The sequence below is a fragment of the Odocoileus virginianus genome, chromosome 28, assembly GCF_023699985.2.
Source record: "Odocoileus virginianus isolate 20LAN1187 ecotype Illinois chromosome 28, Ovbor_1.2, whole genome shotgun sequence".
NCBI lineage: Eukaryota > Metazoa > Chordata > Mammalia > Artiodactyla > Cervidae > Odocoileus > Odocoileus virginianus.
In genome coordinates, this window is record NC_069701.1 from 32,044,293 (window position 1) to 32,065,872 (window position 21,580).

General features: G+C 51.0%; 1 protein-coding gene across 3 annotated transcripts in view; it reads left to right on the top strand.

Annotated features, from left to right (window-relative positions):
• Window positions 1-3,338: 3,338 nt before the first annotated feature.
• The window catches only part of ST14 (ST14 transmembrane serine protease matriptase), a 41,477-nt gene continuing 23,235 nt past the window's right edge, over window positions 3,339-21,580 (top strand). The window contains exon 1 of one of the 3 annotated variants that reach the window (XM_020874684.2): window positions 3,339-3,486. Coding sequence is in view for 2 of the 3 variants with exons in the window: in XM_070457414.1 (XP_070313515.1) it covers window positions 7,655-7,735 (81 nt within the window). In the remaining variant the exon portion in view is untranslated. Of the gene's footprint in view, window positions 3,487-7,494; window positions 7,736-18,404; window positions 18,594-21,580 lie in introns of those variants that run through there. The other 2 variants (XM_070457414.1, XM_070457415.1) reach the window with 2 other exon arrangements.

The window sequence follows — 21,580 nt, forward strand, 5'->3', positions numbered from 1 at the left end:
AGTAGTGTCTGACTCTTTGTGACCCCATGAACTGTAGCCCGCCAGGCTCCTCTGTCCATGGGATTCTCCAGGCAAGAATACTGGAGTGGGTTGCCATTTCTTCCTCCAGGGGATCTTCCAGACCTAGGGATTGAACCTGTGTCTCTTGCATCTCCAGCATTGGCAGGATTCTTTACCACTAAGCCACCTGGGAAGCTCAAGTCTCTAGATACTACAATTTGTAGAAAATACAAATGGAGAGGAAATTCACTAAATAGACAACAATTGGAGAAGACAATTCACAAAAATCCTGTCTGTGGAAAGTCTGCAGGACAAATGGTTTGATTTCTTTAGTAAATAAATCGTAAAGGAAGAAAAAAAGGAATCTCTAGATTAAAAGAGACCAAAAAAACATATTTGAAACAAAACAGACAAACCAAAAGCAGGTTGAAACTAAACCCTGATGCGCAGAGATTCAAGCCTGCATGATAAAAACCACACTAAAAAAACACGCAAGCAATCCCCAGAGAGGTGGGATCACAGCTAGTCGGGGGAAGGGGGGTTGTTTGGGGACCACACATGGAGGCTCAGGGTGGGCTGTGTTGACAAGATGCTGTTGCCTGAGAGTCATCCAGAACACTGTGTATTTATTTTATGCTGTTTTCTATATTTGTGTTGCATTTAACAACAAAAAGTTTTAAGTGACAACATAAAACCAGAAAATGTTTTCACTTATCCGTTTAGTTTTAAAATAATTTAACACTTCATAGCGTGTATCTCTATCAAATTATCTTCTTCTTTAAGTGTTTACTCCCCCTGACCCCCACAACTACAACGTAAGCTCCCATGACAGTAGGAACAGTTTCTGAAAAGGAACATTTTCCCTCCTATAGGCCCTTGTATCCTCCACGCTAGAGCAGTACCAAACATGCTGTAAATATACAATAAACGTGTTGAATGAATGCTGAATAAAAGTAAGTAAATCAATAATCTAACAAACATTTATTGAGTATGAGCTGGGGAACAAGCAGATACCAATCCTGGCCCTCAGGAGCTTTGTGGGGTTTCTTAAAATTTATTACTATTTTTAAAATTTTTATTTATTTATTTTTGGCAGTGCTGGGGCTTCGTTACTGCTCCGGCTTCTCTCTAGCTGTGGAGCGGGGGCTGCTCTCTAGCTGTGGTGAGTGGGCTTCTCGTTGCAGTGGCTTCTTTTGTTGCGGAGCACAGTCTCTAGGGCACACGGGCTTCAGTAGTGGGGGCTCGTGGGGTTAGTTTCCCCGTGGCATGTGGGATATTCCTGGACCAGGGGGTGAACCTATGTCCCCTGCATTGGCCGGTGGATTCTTCACTACTGCACCACCAGGGAAGTCAGGCGCTTTGTGTTTTGAGAGGTGGCAGATGTAGCGCCATGTATCTGTCATCACAACGGGCTGGAGTGGAACCAAGTGGAAGAAGGCAGTGCTTCAGGAGGTCATGTGTAGTCCAGGAAGGAGAATACAATGGCTTGGAATAGAGAGACATAGTAGAAAAATGGAGGAGTAGACAGATTCCAAATACATTTGGGGGTAAAACTGACCGATTTGTTTCTTGTGGCTGAGTGGGACAAAGAAAAGGAAGTCAGTGATGTCTTGTGTGTATGTGTGTGTGTGTGTGTGTGTGTGTGTGCCTGCATCATGGATTTTTTTTTTTTTTGGCATCAATTTTTGTCTTAATTTATTTTGAAGACCCCCACAGCATGCGGGGGTCTTCATTTCCCAGGCAGGGATCAAACCTGTGACTTTGGAGTCTTAACCACTGGATCTCCAGGGGAGTCCCCAGAGATGTCTTCACAATTTTTTCATTAAACGGATGAAGCCAATATTACTAAGATGGGCAGATCTGAAGTAACATAAAAGAGACACTCGTGGCCCTGAAAGCTGCCCCCCGACTCTGCCCACAAAAGGGGTGTCTCATACCACCTCCCAGGCTCCTTCAGTATCCCCTCTTATCTCATGGAGCTGTGAATGGCTTGCACATGGAAGGCACCCAGTGCTGTCATTTGAATGCAATGCGCATGCCATGCATTTACTGAGATTCCAGGCTGAGAGAAGGCGATGCAGGCCAAGACCCTTCCCCGACACTGTGTCGCATCAGCTTACTGAGTGCACACCATGCGTGTGACAGAGGAAGAAGTGTAACCACATATCCTGACGCTAAACCTGCTTGCTTTAATCCTCATAAATTATGCATGTGGGTAAGCGCGTCTGTTTCTAAATGGTCACAGAGGAAACCTGAAAGCAGACAGCCTGTCGGCTACAGCCATGTTCTCACGCTCCTAAGGGGTGTGTCCAGACTCGAACCCGTGTCACACAGCCTCTACCATCACCTTTCTCTTCCCCCACAAACACTCCGTGTCCAAAGCTGCCATCCCCTCCCCCGTAAGTCCTGCTCTTCCTGACCCCGGGACTCTGTCCATGGGGGCCTCCTCAGATGGCTGCTCCAATCACCCAAACGTCCCTGGGGCCATAGTGTGTTCATGTGTGGACCTGGCCACAGGCTGAAAGACATTGGCTTCAATGGATGATGGCGTGGAAGGGAGTGGGGGCCATGTCAGGCAGCTCCAGCTCAAGTTTAAAATCATTTGAGCTCTGCTGCTCAAGGTGATGAGATCGGGTGCAAACCCAGGTGAGGCAGATCATGCCAGGCCTGCCTGCAGTTGCCACTCCTGTGAGGACCAGTTTGCACTCAAGGAGGTCTGAAAAGAGTGGGGGAGAGCAGAGTCAACCAGTTAGGGAGCCCTCGTCTGTGAATGTATCCTAACCTTCTAGAACAAGGACTGTATTTGACACCTACTTCCCTGTGGAGGGTAAACATGCACTAGATTCTAAATAACCATTGTCTGGTGGCCACAAGGATTCTGCCATCTCCCTGCAGGAAGCCCACCCACGCCCCTCACCTTGACAGCAACACCGCATCCTCCTGGCATCTTCCCCTTATCACCCCACCCTGCCATCTCTCCTTGTCCCGGTGAAATCCAAATTCAGCCCAAATGTCACTCCTATGAAGGTGTCACAGGCAGAGTTCATCTATCCCCCTCAGCTCCCCCAGAATCCGGAGCTCTTCTCAACTAGAGCTTGCACACCAGGGTGTTTTGATTTTCCTGGTCCACGTAAGAGGTCTCTAAACGTGGCTGCAGGAAAGCACGAGGCCATGAAACTGATGAGCATGTGAGCATATTACGAAGATCAGGCTTCTGCTCTTGGCTTTTTTCACGTACCATTTAGGAACAGAGGCACTGACCTCAAATGTCATGGGTTTAGTGTTAGGATATGTGGTTACACTTCTTCCTCTGTCACATGCATGGTGTGCAGTCAGTAAGCTGACAGGACACAGTGTCATGGGAAGGCTCTTGGCCCTGCATCACCTTCTTTTAATCTGGGATTGCAGTAAACACACACATGGACATTGCATTCAAATGACAGCACTGGGCGCCTTCTACGTGTAAGGCATTCACAGCTCCATGAGGTAAGAGGGGATGCTGAAGGAACCTGGCAGACAACAGGAGACGCTTCTTCTGTGTGTGGGGTGGGGGTGGAGCAGCAGTTTCAGTGCCATGAGTGTCTCTCCTTTTCATTACTTGGGTGGGTTACTTTCGATCATCTACCCTATCTGAAGAATACTGCATCACTGGTAACTGCAGAGCACCTACTTTGTACATCTACAAATTCCGTGGGTGATTTTGTCCCACTATGCAGAAAATTACTTTCTGACATCTTCTATTTAGCTTTAGAATGCTTCATACGGTGGAAGGTGGCAGATTTTTTTTTTTTGCTACTTATTCAGTGGACATGATTTACTGTGCCAATCAGTGTGCTAGGCTCTGAGGACTCAAAGGTACATAAGACATTGACAGAAATGCAAAGAAAAGGTGATACATACCACAATTTATCTCTGCTCACTGCAACTGCGCTGTGGGGTGATGGGGGTCTTGCCTAGATGACTTTGGGGTTGTGCATTGCCTCCTCATGCTCCTACCAGGAAGAGGTGTGTATCATTTGCTATTTGTCATTTCCCTGCCCACAGCTAGCCATATGGCCACATCTAACTGCAAATGCTAACCTGTGCCTAGAAGGCAGAGACCTACAAATATTCTGTGAAGAATACAAATGACTATTGTTGTGCAGGTGATTTTCTCCTGATGTGCAGAGATGTCTGTGAAGGAGAAAGGCTTCCAGTGGGTGAGAAGCATTAGGAAGAGTGCAATAGTGGGGAAGTCTGGCTGCCGAGAAGGGATTCCAGTAGGAGTGCTGGGAGGTGAGTTAGCAAAGGAAGACAGGTCACACTGTGACAGCCAGGCAAGGAGGTCCAGGATTTGATCCAGGAGACACTGTGGGCTTCATTTATTTATTTACTGGCTGCGCTGGTCTTTGTTGCAGCTCTCGGGCTCTCTGTGGGCTCAGTAGTTGAGGCACACTTAGTTGTGGAATCTTTGACATGTGGAATCTTCCTGGATCAGGGATTGAACCTGTGTCCCCTGCATTGGCAGGCAGATTCCCAACCACTGGACCGCCAGGGAAGTCCAACACCGAGGGTTTTAAAGGAGCTGCGATGTACGATGAGTGATCTGACTGCCATGTGTAGGAGAGATAAAAGGGTGGCCAAACTGGAGGCAGGAGATCCATTTGCTTATTATTATTTTTTTTTTTTTCAAAATGCATCACTTTGTTCTCCTTGTAGGGTGGCCAGATACTGCAGACCTTAAGCATGTGATAGTCACGTGGTTTCTTCAATAAACCTTGGAGCTTCTGCAGTTCTCCTGGGGCTCACAGACTGCATAGTCCTGAAGAGTCAAATATTAAGCTTTCTCGGTAGCCACACCTTCCTTTGATGTTTGGGTTATTGAACACAAACAATGTGTCTTCAGCATCATCCGTTTCTGTTTCTAAGAGTGCTAGCTGTGCTTTCTTCTTGATGAACAGTCTGACTCCATCTTGAACAATTTCTTTGTCACAGTTTCCTTTTGTCTTTGTATATTCTAGCACGCAGGAAAGGCCATTACAACCCCTTGTTGGGACACCAATTTTCAAAACTATGTGTTCAGGCTTATCTTTAAAAAAAAAAATTATATATATATATATATATATATATATATATATATATATATATATATATTTGACTGTACCAGATCTTAGTTGTGGCATGCAGGATCTTTTTCTGTTGTGGCTTGTAGAATCTAGTTTCCTGACGAGGGATTGAACCTGGATCCTCAGTACTGTTGGTGTGAAGTCTTAGCCACCGGACCAGCAGGAAAGTCCTCAGGCTTATCTTTAAGAAGTTGTTTTATCTTATTTACTGCTGAAGGGATCCTCTTGCTCATAGTCTGGGCCACTGTCTGGACAGTGGCTCAGACTATGGAGCTGACCTCCTCCCTGTCTAGGTGCCCTGGCGCCTCAGGCCAGAGCGCAGCAGCACGGCTTGTCTCCACGGACACGGTGGGTGCGTTCTCCATTTGATTCTTACACTAATCCAGGCAAAAAGAATCTGCCTGCAATACGGGAGACCTGGGTTCAATCCCTGGCTTGGGAAGATCCCCTGGAGGAGGGAAAGGCTACCCACTTCAGTGTTCTGACCTTGCGAATTCCATTGACTGTATAGTCCATGGGGGTTGCACAGAGTTGGGCACGACTGAGTGACTTTCACTTTCACTTTCTAATCCAGGCAACGGTGGGTAAGAGCTTGGAGTGGGATCCTCTAAATGGAGAGGAAAGAGAGGACACTACACATCACTCACTTAAGAAAAAGACTTGGTGAGGTCTGGAACAAATTACATACGAGATGCAAAAGAGGGTAGAGAGTCAGAGATTATTCCCAGGTTTGGAGCCTAGGAGAATGATCATATTAAAGCTGGAGGAAACAGTGCAAGATGAACAAGTCTGGGAAGGACATTTGGAGCTTGCCGACTGCAAGTTCAGTTCAGTTTAGTTCAGTTGCTCAGTCGTGTCCAACTCTTTGAGACCCCATGAACTGCAGCACGCCAGGCTTCTCTGTCCATCATCAACTCCTGAGCCTACTCCAACTCAGGTCCATCGAGTAGGTGATGCCATCCAACCATCTCATCCTCTGTCCTCTTCTCCTCCTGCCATCAATCTTTCCCAGCATCAGGGTCTTTTCAAATGAGTCAGTTCTTCACATAGGTGGCCAAAGTATTGGAGCTTCAGCATCAGTCCTTCCAATGAATATTCAGGACTGATTTCCTTTAGGATTGACTGGTTGGATCTCCTTGTAGTCCAAGGGACTCTCAAGAGTCTTCTCCAACACCACAGTTCAAAAGCATCAGTTCTTTGGGGCTCAGCTTTCTTTATAGCCCAACTCTCACATTCATACATGACTACTGGAGAAACCATAGCCTTGACTAGGACATTTCCTAGCTGCAAAGCAGGGCTTTTATTTTGTTTACTCTTGTCTCCCAGTACCTAGAGCAAAACACAGTCTGTGCTCAGTATTACTTGTTGACTGTGTAATACCAGTAGAGCATGGAGAAGTTCCCAAAGAACTATTAATGCCAGATTGCCACTCTTTTGTGATGTCAATGCTAGGAAGGCAGGCTTACCTCCTTTTTATTTTTAAGTTATTTTAACAATGCAGGGCATGTTGGCTTTGTGAGTTTTTAAAAATATTTATTTGGCTTCGCCAGGTCTTAATTGCAGCATGTGGGATCTAGTTCCCTGACCAGGGATTGACCCTGGCCCCCTGAATCTTAGCCACTGAACCACCAGGGAAATCCCAGATTTACCTCCTTGAAACCACAAGATGAGTTGCTGAGAAAGTGTAGAGGAAAAAGAGGCTGAAAAAGAGAGCTTTGGGAACCTTGATATTTAGGGGCAAGAAAGTAGGACTACAATCCAGGGAAGGTGGGCATTGGAGGCCCGTATGGGTATCAGATGCTGCAGATGGGTGATGGAGCCAGGGACAGAGAAGAGGGCCCAGAGTTGAAGAACTTGGGGAGGGCTGGGCGGGCAGCTGCTGGCAGGAGGGAGCTGAGGGCAGTGGCTGGAGCGGCAGGCTGCCCCAAGGGCGGTTCTGAGTTCTGTTTGGGTTTGGAAGGGTTCTACGTGGGACCTGGATGTGGAGCAAGGTGGGGAGAGTTTGAAGATGGAGGGAGGCAGGGACGGAGGGAAATCGTGGCGGGCCTCCAAGAGGCGGCTGGGCGACTGTCTTCCAGCGGAAAGGGCCACTTCTAGGTGAGGAGGAGGGCAGGGGGGTTAAGTTTCGCCATCGCTCGTTCCTTCCCGTGGGCCTGTTCGAGCCGAGGGCCACCACCGGGCAGGTAGTCAGCCTCCGGGAGGTGGCCGCGCTTCCCGGTTCCCCAGGGGAGGAGGCGGCCGCGAGCCCGGTGGGTGGGGGCGGGGATGGGGTGGGGGCAGAGAATGGGGAGGGGAGGGGGCAGAGATGGGGCAGGAGTGGGGGGCGGGGGAGGAGTGGGCGGGGCGAGCACGGGCCGGGAAGGTGCGGCGGCGCCGAGGTCGGGGCGGGGCGACCTGGGAGCCACACCCTGAAACTACCTGCGCGCGACAGGAAGGGCCGGGCGGAGCCTGGGCGGCCGGAGCGCTGGGCCTGCGACCTGAAGGAGGCCCATCCCGCGCCCCGGCCCCGGCCCCCCGGCGATGGCCAGAGCCCCACGGCCTCCGGGACCATGAAGAGCGAGAGGGAGCGCAGGGGCGCAGGAGGCTCCGGTGGCCTCGGCGCTGGACTCAAGTACAGCTCGCGGCCGGAGGTGGGCGGCGCGGGCGCCGTCGAGGCGGGACGCGCGGGGGCTCGGGGGTCGGGGGGCTCCGGGGGGCGGCCGGGGGGCAGGGGAATCGGGGGGGGGCTTGGGCGCCGGGGGGACCAGGGGGACCGGGGAACCGGCAGCGCCGCGCTTGTCTCGGCCGAGGGAGCCGCTGCGCTGCCGGTTTGTGACCGCGGCGCCGGCCGGACAGGTGGAATTTCCTGCTTGGCGGGTGCCTGGCCGGACCTTCGGCTCAGCCCCGCAGTCCCCTCCCCCGGTCCTCTCCTCCACCCCAACCCCGGGCCGTTCCCTGGCCTGGAAGTGGGCTCGTCTCTGCATCTGGTTATCTCCGCGCTGTCCGTGCGCCTCGGGAAGGAAGCCGCGGCGCAGGCTGCGAGCGGGGGTTTGGGCAAGGGAGGGAAGTTTCCAGGCCGCTCTGGCGTTCTGGAATCCTTGGCCGCTGCGGGAATTTGCTCTTGTCTTGCTGGTCAGAAGGCATCTAAGCCCCCCAGGCAGAAGGCAACCGGGAGCCCAGAGCTTCGGTTGCCGTAGAAACTGGAGCTTAGGACTCCAGGGTGGGGCTTGATTGGTCTTCTCGGAAAGCGGATGGCGCCCTTTGGGAAGGAAGTGGGAACCTGTGTCTTGAACCTGTCGGAGACCCTGAAACAGGGAGCTCTCATTTGGCGGAAAGAATCTTTGTTGCTGTTGTTCCGTCGCTCTGTCCCGCTCCGTTGTGTCTGACTCTTTGCGACCCCATGGACTGCAGCACACCAGGCTTCCTTGTCCTTCTCCATCTCCTGGAGTTTGCTCAAACTCATGTCAGTGGTGATGCCAACCAACCGTCTCATCCTCTGTCGCGCCCCCCCACCCCTTTTCTGCCTTCAATCTTTCCCAGCCTCACGGTCTTTTCTAATGAGTCGGGAACTTGGAAACATTAAATCTTACCATAGAGAGTGGAAATGGGTTGTTAAGTTTCTTTACAGATGGCAGTAAAATGTCACTCTCGGTGTCAGTGCCCAGGCAGGACTGGCAGCCAGGCCTCCACCTCCCTGTAGTGGGGGCCCCTAGCGTCCCCTGCACACCAGGTCACCGGTGCTGAGGGCTGCTGAGAGGCAGAAGCTGTTCGGGGCTCTGCAAACAGGGGCCTGTCCCCCTCTCTCCCGGGATCCTGGGGCCAGTGAGAGTCTCTACTGGCCCGCGCTCGGCGGCTGGGCCTGCATTGGGCCTGATTCGGGAGGTCTCACGGACCAGTCCGTTTCCCCAGGGGCGTGCGGACTGAGGGAGCTTGCCAAAGACTGGATTCTGGGTCTGCCCTGGTGCGCTGAGCCACCAATCGCACCTGAGGTGCGCACTCTGTTTTCTCCACTTGTCCACCCCGTGCGGGAGGAAGCAGGACTCAGCACCCAGTCTGGAGGCTGGGGTCTGTGGCCAATTGTCTGCCCTGCTGGTGGCTGATGCAGCCGAGTGGCCTGCCTCTGTTTCCTTTCCGTAATTCCCATGTTTGCGAATCCCTGATAATTGCCTGTTATAGGGGCTCTAGAGTCCTGCGTTCTCAGCAGAGAGCCTGCTGTCTGGTGGTGTTATTTCAGGACTGTTTTTCTTCTCTCCCACTTCCTTACTTCCCTTCCAGGGACCCTCTCCAGCTGACACTGCCCACACGCCACACTGGCCTTTGAGCTCCCACGGCCACCCGTCAGCCCTCACTTCCTTCCCCTTTGGTGCCTCTTCATTTCTCACCTTCCGTGAAGCTCATCCACTCTCCATGTCAGTTCTGCCGTTTTTTCCATCTTTCCTCCCGCCAACCTCCTTGGAACCGGCAGTACCATGTCCTGGTCTTGGGCTGGGCTCTCAAAGACAAATAAGATCTGGTTATTTCCCTGGAGGCCCTTATGCTCTTGAGAGCCATGCTAAGAGATGTGCATGAAAATTAGATGTGACTCTGGGCTCCCCTGGTTCCCCAGACAGCAAAGAATCTGCCTACAATGCAGGAAACCCAGGTTCAATCCCTGGGATGGGAAGATCCTTTGGAGAAGGAAATGGCTACCCACTCCAGTATTCTTTTTTTTTTTACCCACTCCAGTATTCTTGCCCAGCGAATCCCATGCACAGAGGAGCCTGGTGGGCTATAGTCCATGGGGTGGCCAAGAGTCAGACATGACTGAGCAGTTGCTTAACACTGTCCTGAAGAAAGTAGCTTGCTGTGCCCAAAGCTCATTTCAGTTTCTCCAGGAAGTCTCCCCTTGTACCTTCCTGCTTCATGCCTCCCCAGCTCTCTCACCCTCTGGATCACCCTGCCGTGTTTGCAGCCAGGGTCTGCGGACTCTGCCTTGGCTCTTCCGACCAGGAGCGCAGCAGCTGCCCCTGGGCTTGTCCTCTGCGTCAGCAGAGCCAGTCCGGGTCACGCTGAGTCCCTCAGGAGTGCTGTTGCTTTTGAGCTCCTTTCTCCTGGCCACTTCCATCCCTTCGTGGAGGGAGAAAGGTTCTGTTTGGTGATGCTTGGATCTGGCTGCCTCCTTCCCAAGGCTGATGACTCTGGCCCCAGCGCCCTCCACCTGATCCTATTACTATTAAGTGGGAGGTGGTCACCTATATGTTCCCCAGTGTTTGCAGAGACCTGATGTACATGTCCTGTCTGGGGACCGTGAGCCCAGCCTGCATGAGAGTAGGGGCACGGATGTCAGTTATCATGGACACTGACGATAACTGGGAAGCCTGCCTCACTGGGTGTCTTGGCCCCAGTCGAACCTTACATGGTGGCCAGGCAGCTGCTTGGAAGGAGTCCTGGGTTCTTTCTCAAGTCGGTGTTGCCCAGGTGAGACTCAGTGTCCCCTCGGCATGCAGAGACAAGGATTGGGAGAGCAGATTTGGTGGGGTCAAAATCAGATGTCTCGGGGGCCAGACTCTGCACTTCTGGTTATTCTCAGGGTCTCCTCTCTTTGTTAGTTGGTCATCCACATGACAGATAGTTATTAGGTGCCCATCGACAGAGCAAGTGCCAGGCCCTGGGCAGTAGTCCTGAGGGAGAGCCCAGCCACACAGTCTCTGCCAGGCTTCTCTGTCATTCACTATCTGCCAGAGTTTGCTCAAACTCATGTCCATTGAGTCAGTGATACCATAGTGTAGCACAGAGATATTTGATTCTTCATGGCAAGAACTGGGTCTGGAAAAGCTGAGGGGCCACTTAGGAGGGTGTCTGACTAAGGCTTGAAGGACCAGGGTAGGTGAATTATAGCCAGAGCCACCTGTGACGTGGTGACAGGAATGTTTAATGTGGAGCCAAGACCTGGTGCCACTGCTTTCTCTCCAGGTGATCTCAGAGATGTTACCTAATATCTCTATGCCTCAGTTTCTATGTTATAAAAATGATATGCATGTTACAGGCTTTTAAAAGGGGTAATTTACATGCAAGCCCTTTATAAGGTGCAGCCTGGTGTATAGGTGTGTGGCCTGCCTCCGGAACACAGGGAATGTCTGTCCAGTGATGGAGACCCTCTTACAGTCTTTATTTCTCCTCCCTTCACTCGCCTTCTATGAGCAAGGTCCTCCTGGGAAAGGGAAATGGTGCTGAGACCGGCTACTTGACCCTTTCTCCCTCCCGCCACACAAAACAGAACTTTAAGCACTTCCCTCTTTCTTGGTTTTGTGCTGGCCCCTCCGGAAGAAGAAGGCCCTGTGCTGGGAGGTGTGTGCGGTGAGGGGCTGGGGGGGGTACTGAGACCTTGAGTGCTGTGAATGGACAGGAAGCCTGTGTTCCTCAGCTCTTACCCAGCCTTCCCTCCACCTCGGTCCTGGGAAGACCTGGAAATCCATGGCCTTCATTTAGGACATGGGGAAACTGAGGGTAAGAGAAGATGACACTAGCTTGACAGCTGCCCAAGGAAGAAGCCTGTGTCGCCTGCAAACCCCTGGGAGTGGCCATGAGCTGGCTCCTTGGTGGGGGTGCGTCTCATCACAGCCCCCTCCCTCCGCCCGCACCTGAGCCTCTCGCGGCCAGCCATGGTCTGTGGCTGTCTTGGTTCTGGAGTTCCCCTGGTACCACCTCCTTCTTTGGCCTGTGGTTCTGCCCAGGCTATTGGCTTATGTCTCCTAAAAGAGAAAGTCTGTTCTTGGAAAAGTAGTGACTGTGACAAGCCCCCAAGGAGCCCAGGTCCCAAAGATGTGGCTTCTGACCACATGCATGCTGCTGAGTTTATTGAGCATGGACCACGTATTATACCTCTTAGCATCAGTACTATTATTATTATCCTTTTGTAAGTGAAGGAAGTGGAGCACAGAGAGACTAAGTAACTTGCCTAAGGTCACAGAGCAAAACAGTGGTGAGATCAGGATTTGAACCCAAGCAGTCTGGCTTTGCTGTATTCCACTTGGACCGCCTCAGTGAAAGACAGGGCTAGTAGCCCAGTGGGCTCAGGAAGGGATGAAGCACTAAGGGTAATAGCTGATTTGATTTGGTAAGAAGATGGATTTTTCTTCTTGGGACTTTGTGGGACTAACATATTTGTAATAACCATTTGGTAGTATAGGAAGGGTCACTGGAAACTTCTGAGAGGCTCATGGAACTCTCACCCTGGCTGGCAGTGGTGAGAAGAGTGTTTGGGGTTTGCCCAATGTTCATGGGCAGTATTTGCCCTTTTTTCTTTGCTAAGAACTTTTCTAGAAGCAGAGTCCTACTGAGAATTCCATCTTGGAAGCTCGCGTTTTCAGAATTTACTTGTTCTTCTAGGCTTAGCAACAGAATCTTTAGAATCCTTGTGATGGTTGACTAACGGCTCAGAATCTTGGATCCTTTGTTCTCTTGAGTTGGTGGTGATGGTGGTGAAAGGTGAAGAAGAGTAGGATGACAGTCCTTACTACCCATGACTAAATATGAGCACTTTGGTTTATTCTTTATCCTCACAGCAACTATAGGAGAAAAATGCCTAGTTTATAGATGACCATGTGTGTGTGCGTGTGCTCAGTCGTTCAGTCCTGTCTGATTCTTTGTGACCCCATGGACTGTAGCCCACCAGGCTCCTCTGTCCATTGGAGTCTCCAAGGAAGAATACTGAAGTGGATTGCCATTTCCTCCTCCAGGGGATCTTCCCCACCAGGGATCACATCTGTGTCTTTTGCCTCTCCTGCCTTGGGAGGTGGCTTGTTTGCCACTGCGCCTCCTGGGAAGCCCCCACAGATGACAGTACTGAGATTCAAAAGGTTTGCATAATGGCCCAATCCCAAAGAAAGGCAAGGCCAAAGAATGTTCAGACTACCACACAATTGCAATCATCTCACATGCTAGCAAAGTAATGCTCAAAATTCTCCCAAGCCAAGCTTCAATAGTACGTGAACTGTGAACTTCCGAATGTTCAAGCTCGATTTAGAAAAGGCAGAGAAACCAGAGATCAAATCGCCAACATCCGTTGGATCATCGAAAAAGCAAGAGAGTTCCAGGAAAACATCTACTTCTACTTTATTGATTACACCAAAGCCTTTGATTGTGTAGATCACAACAAACTGAAAAATTCTTCAAGAGATGGGAATACCAGACCACCTTACCTGCCTCCTGAGAAATTTGGATGCAACTCACAAAGCAACAGTTAGAACTGGACATGGAACAACAGACTGGTTCCCAATCAGGAAAGGAGTATGTCAAGGCTGTGTATTGTCACCTGCATATTTAACTTATATAAAGAGTACATCATGTGAAATGCTGGGCTAGATGATGCACAAGTTCGAATCAAGATTGCCAGGAGAAATATTAACAACCTCATATATGCAGATGATACCACTCTAATGGCAGAAAGTGAAGAGGAACTAAAGAACCTCTTGATGAAGGTGAAAGAGGAGAGTGAAAAAGCTGACTTAAAACTCAGCATTCAAAAACCGAAGATCATGGCATCCAGTTCCATCAGCTCATGGCAAACAGATGGGGAAACAATGGAAACAGTGACAGACTTTATTTTGGGGGGCTCCAGAATCACTGTAGATGGTGACTGCAGCCATGAATTTAAAAGACACTTGCTCCTTATAAGAAAAGCTATGACCAACCTAGAAAGCATATTAAAAAGCAGAGATATTGCTTTGCTGACACAGTTCTGTCTAGTCAAAGCTATGGTTTTTCCAGTAGTCACATATGGATGTGAGTGTTGGACTGTAAAGAAAGCTGAGCGCCGAAGAATTGATGCTTTTGAACTGTGGTGTTGGAGAAGACTCTTGAGAGTCCCTTGGACAGCAAGAAGATCCAACCAGTCTATTGTAAAGAAAATCGGTCCTGAATATTCATTGGAAAGACTGACTGATGCTGAAGCTGAAACTCCAATACTTTGGCCACCTGATGGCAAGAACTGACTCATTTGAAAAGACTCTGATGCTGGGCAAGATTGAAGGCAGGAGGAGAAGGGGACGACAGAGGATAAGATGGTTGGATGGAATCCCCAACTCAATGGACATGAGTTTGAGCAAGCTTCAGGAGTTGGTGATGGACGGGGAAGCCTGGAGTGCTGCAGTCCATGGGGGTCACCAAGAGTGGGACACAACTGAGTGACAGAACTGAACTGAACTGAATGGCCGAAAGGCAGTTAGAAGCAGAGTGAGAGTTCAAACCTAGATCTGTGCGACTTCAAAGTCTACGGCCTTAACCGTAAAGCCATTGTACAGTTGTATTCCAGAGGGTGGGTGATTGACGCACATCCCCAACAAAGCCCTGGAACACGTGGTTGGACAGGGTCCTGAGCACCAGGCGCCAACCATGGGTCCACTGCCAACCTGTCACACCACACCCGACTGGTTTCTCCTTTGATGAGGTTGGTAAACCTCACCTAGTAAACCAGGAGACCAAGTGGAGATGACACTGAAAAATGTAGCTTCTGTTTAGGATACACATGGTTAAAAATCATTACAGGCATTAAAAACATTTTTAAAAAAAATTTATTTATTTTTGGCTGTGCTGGGTCTTGGTTGCTGTGTGGGCTTTCTCTAGTTGCGGCTAGTGGGCGCTACTCTTCGTTGCGCTGCGCAGATTTCTCATTGCGGTGGCTTCTCTTGCTCCGGAGCACCTGCTCAAGGGCACATGGGCTTCAGTAGTCTCGACTCCTCTAGAGCACAGGCTCAGGAGTTGTGGCACACGGTCTGAGTTGCTCTTGCTCCATTCCCCGACGAGGGATCAAACCCTGCATTGGCAGGCAGATTCTATACCACTGAGTCTCCAGGGAAGCCCATAATGGGAATTTTAGAAGAACTTCACCTGCCAGAGGAAACCAATCAGATTGTTTATGTTTGGCATGCTCTGTGCAGTCTGTGCCACGTACAGGGGTTTTACCTAGTGTGTTGTTGTACATGTGTGGTGTATGTTCTGGAAGGCATCTCGGCCTCCTGTCTGCAGGGCAGAGTGGAAGACTGCAGGCTGGAGGAATGAGTGTCTCGCTGCACAGCTGTGCCCACGAGGCTGCCCTCACGCACCCGGGTCGCTCAGGGCGGTGGCCTTGGGGCTGCCCCTGTGTCCTTCCTGTGTCGTTTCTTGTATCGGAACAGCTCTGACGTGGTGTTGGAGAAATCGGCTCTGTCGGTGGCATCCTACCGGGAGGGAAAGGCTGACACCTGGGCTGACTTAATCATGAGTCAGAAGGCCCTGGGCTGCCTGCCGGGGAGGCCGCACAGAATAGCACTGTGTCCGGCTTTGCTGAGAGTGAGCGCACCACCCTGATTGCAGATGCCACGCCTTCAGCCTCCCACGGCTGGGACCGGAGGAGGCCAGGGAGCCAGCAGGGCGCCACGGCAGACCCAGAGTTTTGAGTTGTGAAGCCAGGCCTGTAATGTGTCTCCCTAAAATGTCAAGTAAATCTCCCCGCTCCGCAGCGTTTTTACTTGGTCATACTTTAAACAATTATTTTCATATTTTATTTTATTTATCTTTGGCCACACTGCACAGCTTGTGGGATCTTAGTTCCCTGACCAGGGGTTGAACCCAGGCCCTCAGCAGTGAAAGCATGCAGTCCTAACCCCTGGACCGCCAGGGAATTCTCTAGAGAGGCTTTTTAATATCTTGGTATTGCCTGTGTATATTTTCTATTAAAAAGTTGCTTTCTTCTTTCTGATTATTGGAGTTAGGAGAGGACTTTTATTTATTTTTGGCTGTGTGGGTTTTCTCTAGTTGTGGCGAGCAGGGGCTGCTCTTGTGCAGACTTCTCATTGCGGTGGCTTCTCTTGTTGCGGAGCACGGGCTCTAGGGCGCGTGGGATTCAGTAGCACATGTGGGCTCAGTAGTTGTGACGCACGGATTTAGTTGCTCCACTGCATGTGGGATCTTCCCTGACCAGGGATCAAACTCGCAGATGGAACCTGTGTCTCCTGCATTGGCAGGCAGATTCTTAACCACTGGACCACCAGGGATGCCTCAGGACTTTTTTTAAAAAGTTGAGCAATGCAGAAATATACACAGTGAAATTCCTCTGAAATAATCTCTCTCCCAGGTTTCATAATCCCTGTAAGTGGTTTGGTTTCTATTCCCCTACAGTCTTCTATGCATGAACCAATACTTCTGTGGATATTAATATATATATGTACATGTATTCTTTCCCAGATGGAATCATAATGTTCTTCCTGTTCTGCCGCTAAAGGCATGATTGTAATGAACTAATCCATCACACATTTATTGCAGATCTTTATGCATGCTAGGATTGTGGAACAAGACACGGCTCCCTCCCGCTCCTGCCTCCATGCTTAAGGAGCAGGTGGTTGACCCTGAGATGCTGACCAGCTGCGGCTGGAACTGTGCTTGGGATGCTGGGGAGACCAGAAGCGGCAGGGCTTTCCTGGGGAACTTCTCAGAGGAGGCACCTAAGCGGGAGTTTGGAAGGGTGGGAAGGGTCCAACACTGACTTTGACTTTTTTAAGGAGAGTTTTTTCCACATTATTATCTACTCTTTGAAAAAACATTCTTGATTGCTGTGGATGTGCCATTCTGATTGTTATTTTATTTGTGGTATTTGTGTGTGCTAATGGCCTGTGTTATGGAACAATGAATGGAAACAGAGCCTGGGGGCTAAGGGAAGAAGTTGATGAACAGCCCCGACCCATTCGAATTCTGCTGCTGAATTCTGGGTTCTAGGTCTTAACAGGAACGTCGCTCCTGTGAAGTGGCACCAGATGACCAGAGGTTCAGTTTGAACAGTTGGTTGAGTTGAGCATTTGAGCTGGACAAAGAGCAGACCCAGAGGAGTGTTTCTGTAGATGCTTGGAGCTGGAGGAGCTGGGAGGAATGAGGCTGGTTCTGAAGAAGTGAAGCTGCTCCGTCGTGTCCCACTGTTTGCAACCCCGTGGACTGTCGCCCACCAGGCTCCTCCGTCCATGGGATTCTCCAGGCAAGAATACTGGAGTGGGTTGCTGTTTCCTTCTCCAGGGGATCTTCCTGAGCCAGGGATCAAACCCAGGTATCCCACATCGCAGGCAGATGCTTTAACCTCTGAGCCACCTGGGAAGCCTGGTTCTATTGTAATGCTAATATGCTGGGCTACTGTGATGCCGAGCGCCCTGGGGGAGGGGATAACTTTGTAACGCTGGCCTGAGCCAAAAAAGAAGCTATTTCTCCCAGAAAGGGTGGCCCCCAGGGGAAGGGACAGGAGAACTGCGGAACCGTGTTCTCTCCTGGCTCTGTCCTTGCACAGATTGTAATCATAGACTGGGGCCTCCAGGCCTCTCCCTGGTGATGGGGCTTTCTTCTTTGCATATTCAGTGCCTTCTCCCAAACTGCTAGATTTGTAGTTGAGCTAATGTTCCTGGCCCTGGAGAAGGAAATGGCAACGCACTCCGGCATTCGTGCCTGGAGAATCCCATGGACAGAGGAGCCTGGCGGGCTGCAGTCGGTAGGGTCGCAAAGAGTCGGACACGACTGAGCAACTAACACTTTCACACTTTCACTGTTCTAACATTCCCGGGGCCTTCCTGGTGGCTCAGATGGTAAAGAATTTGCCTGTAATGCAGGAGACTCGGGTTCGATCCCCGCATCAGGAAGATCCTCTGGAGAAGGAAATGGCAGTCCACTCCAGTATTCTTGCCTGGAGAATCCTATGGACAGAGGAGTCTGGTGGGTTACAGTCCATGGGGTTGAATCCATGCCTGCTGCGCTGAAAGTGAGTAGTCTTAACCACTGGACTGCCAGGGAAGTCTTGGTTCAGAATCCTGACTGTTGGTAGATACAGACATACACCAGTGATAAAATCTTATGGAACTTAATAATGAGTACAAGTAAAATGGGAAATCTGAATCAGATCTGTGGGTTATAGCAGTGTCATGGTGTTATAGTCTTAGGAGATGGTAACATTGAGGGAGACTGGGTGAAGCGTACAAGGGATCTTGGTATTATTTCTTATGACTGAGTTTGAATTTACAGTGATCTCAACAAAAGTGTTAACGACTAAAAAAGCACTATCCCATGAAACTGGAATGTGGGTTCAGTGAGAAAAAAGTCAAGAAGAAAGATGAGAAGAAATTACATGGTGCTGCTTTCACCTCTGTCTTCAGTTTCTCCTTTGTTAGCTTCTTAGTCTTCTTGATTTCTTCCTTTTTTGTTCAGTTTCTTTCTGGTTTAGCTTCTGGGGGAATGTGCCTGGTTCTGCCCCAGCAGGCAGATACTTCTGCTGCCGGTCAGGTGACAGGAGAAAGGTGGGCGTGGCTGGCCCAGGAAGAGGGTTTCTGACCAAAAAGGACATGGTGGGGGCAAACTTTGTGGGATCAAAAAGACTGGCTGTATTGAGGGGTGCTGCTCTGTTATGAATCTTGGAGCCCATCTGAGATAGAATTCTGTGCTTGGAATTACAAAAGAGGGGGAGCATTTAACTGAGGACTGGGAGAGGAAGAGACCAGGAGGATCTAAAGTTAGATGCTGAAGGTATGGTACGTGGCGGGGTGGCTGACACCAGAGAGCTTGGCGAGCTGTCAGCTGATCCCTGGGGTGTAGACTGAGCTTGCTTTCCCCTTCCAGAGGAGTGCAGACAGGTCTGGAAAGTTCCCTGGGCCCTGGAACCTGTCTTGGCTAGGCTACTTAATTCTGGCTGTGAAGAGGGAAGTCCTTCAGTCAGTCTGTCAATCAGGTTCTAACCCTGGGCAAAGTCAAGGGTAGAGAGTGTGGGGGACAGAAGCAGTAGGAAGAGGAAACTGGGGCGCCTGGCCTCCCAGGCCTGCCTGCCTGCCCGCTGTGCCCTGGGGATATCACTGATGCCAAGGGTCTAAGGGAGGAGAGGTTCCAGAGACAAAGACTGTGGACTGAGGTGGTCCACAGACACTTCCTGGAGAGGCTGGGCCCTGGCTTTGTCCTCGGGGACACCCTGGGCTTCGGAGGTGGTGATGGGAGCCGAGTCTTTCAGGGTGGCGGGATGGGCACTGACGTACTTCCTCACAGGTCTGGGGGCTGCCTGGCTGAGGACAAGGTCAGCACGCCTAGGCCAGTGTTGGAGGGGTAGAAATCCCCCCACCCCGACCCCTCGTGAAAGAAAGAAGAGGCTTGTGTCTGCCGAGTCTGGTTGCAGGTGTGTGTGGTCCTAGGGCCACAGTGGTGTGGCCAGGCGGGGCCCTGGGCAGTGCCAGCAATGGGGAGGGGATACAGGCATGAAACCTGCAGGAGCCGGATGCTGACTGGCAGAGAATCACCGGGTCCTGGCCCGCAGTGCCCACGGTCGACTGAGTCAGACCCTGGGAACTTTCCGTCTGACTCTGACCAGGTGTACGGAGTTTGGCTTTATTTCCTCCAGTGGGAGCCGTTGGTTCTGGGTCAGCTTTCTGTTCTCCTGGATGCCTTGGGGTCACAGATCTGCAGGTAATTCTGGATCCTCTGTAGGGCCCTGCTGCCTCACCCATTTCCCGGCAGGTCAGCAGCTGAGAAAAGTGACCAGGTTGAAAGGGAAGGGTCAGAGGATCGAGCAACAAGAAGGCAGAGAGCTCAGGGATCCCATCAGCCGCTGATGAGCCTTGGCTGGCAGTGTGTGTCTGCTGGCAGCCTCCGGGACTTCTGGGTGCTGCTCATAAGCTGTGTGGGAGGGCCCTGAGCTTGGGCGCCAAGTCCAGCCCCTCTTGCAGGTACCTTGCATCCCAGGTGGTTGCTTAAAATAGGCCGACTGAAACTGACATGACCTGGCCGGCCAGCTCTTCTCACTGAGAGGGGAGGTGGGTGGGCCGGGCCAGCAGCCTCCAGGAAAGGGTAGGCAGCTGGTACTCTCCAGATCCATTTCCCGAGAATGACCTGGGATGCGGGTTAAGCTTGCAGACCCGGAGGCCATGCCCTTGCCTGCAGCATCGGAACCTCCCGGGAGAGGGGCCAGGGGATCTGGATGCCGGGCAAGCGCTATGCTCCTTTCGCTGATGTATTTTAATCATTATTTTTCACAAGCAGGCAAGTCTGGGAAATGCTGGGGTGGTACGATCGAGGGGAGCCTCCTGCTTTTTGAGAATCTGGCTTCTTTGGGGAAATCAGTCACCCCAGGGCTGGTGAGTGAGTGGATTCTGATGTGGGCGTCTTTCCCCTTCTCTTCTGTTGCTTCGGTCATCCTGTGACGAGCGGATCAAGTGTCCTTTCTGTACTGGTCATTGTGTGGGGCCGGGATTGCAGTGACCGCAGAGTGAGTGAAGTCCCTGCCCTTGAGAGCCTGCATGTCGGCTGCTTTCTGCCCACAGCCGCTCGAGGTTTTTTTGATGGGTGCTGGTTTTTTATGATGTATTTATTTAGTCTTTGGCTGTGCTGGGTCTTCATTGCTGCGCCTGGGTTTTTTCCTACTTGCAGAGAGCGGGGACGACTCTAGTTGAGGTGCACGGGCTTCTCACTGCAGTGGCTTCTCTGTTGTGGAGCACAGGCTTTAGGGCACGTGGGCTTCCGTAGTTGTGGGCTCGTGGGCCCTAGCGCTTGGCTCAGTGGTTGTGGCATTGAGGCTGCTCCGAGGCATATGGGATCTTCTCGGACCAGGGATCAAACCAGTATGCCTTGCATTGCAACATGGATTCTTATCCACTGGACCACCAGGGAAGCCCATGGTGCTGATTTAACTGGAGAGAGCCCATCTAAGTAGGGCCCTCCTGCCTGGAGACAGGGTCCTTTCATAACTAGCAAATTGAAGAAGGGGCCTTTCTTCAGTTTCACCCCTGGTATCTCAGTGCTATGCATTGTACTGTGCTTAGCATCTCCCAGGGTGACAAATACAGTGTTAGGTTTTGGAATTCACTCCTTGCTCTGTCATCTCTGGTGGCCTTGAGTCATGCTGAGTTTCTAGGGACTCTGGCCAGGATCCAACTCAACCTGGCATTGGGGAGTGGCCAAGAGAGTTATGCTGGCTTTTTCTTTTCCTCTTGAAAATAAAGGCATCTTCGAAGTCGCACAAGATGGACCCTCACCTGGGGAAATGATTGCAGGCATGCACACCGTGCTTTCTTGTTTGAACCATCTCACGGATATTTTCTGGTTCTCATCATGGAATTGGCATCCATCCTGGGCTTCCCTGGTGGTCCAGTTGTTAAGAATCCACCTGCCAATGCTGGGGACACAGGTTCGATCCCTGTTCTGGGACGATCCTACATGTTGCAGAGCAGCTAACCCGTGTGCTCCAAGTACTGAGCCCGTGCCCTAGAGCCGTGCACTGCGACTAGACAGTAGCCTCCACTCTCCTCAACTTGAGAAAGCCTGTGTGCAATTAAGACCCCAAACAGTCAAAAATAAAGAATAAATAACTCTTACAAAAGAACTGAAATCTGTCCCACCTGGTGGGTATACTGAGTGACCGAACCCGTGACCAGCAGTTCATGGTGGAGCTGGGAGTGGCGCTTGAAGCCAGCCACCCTGTCTAGCCTCAGGTCAGTGTCTGCAGCCAGTGACATCACTTCTGCCTTGACCTT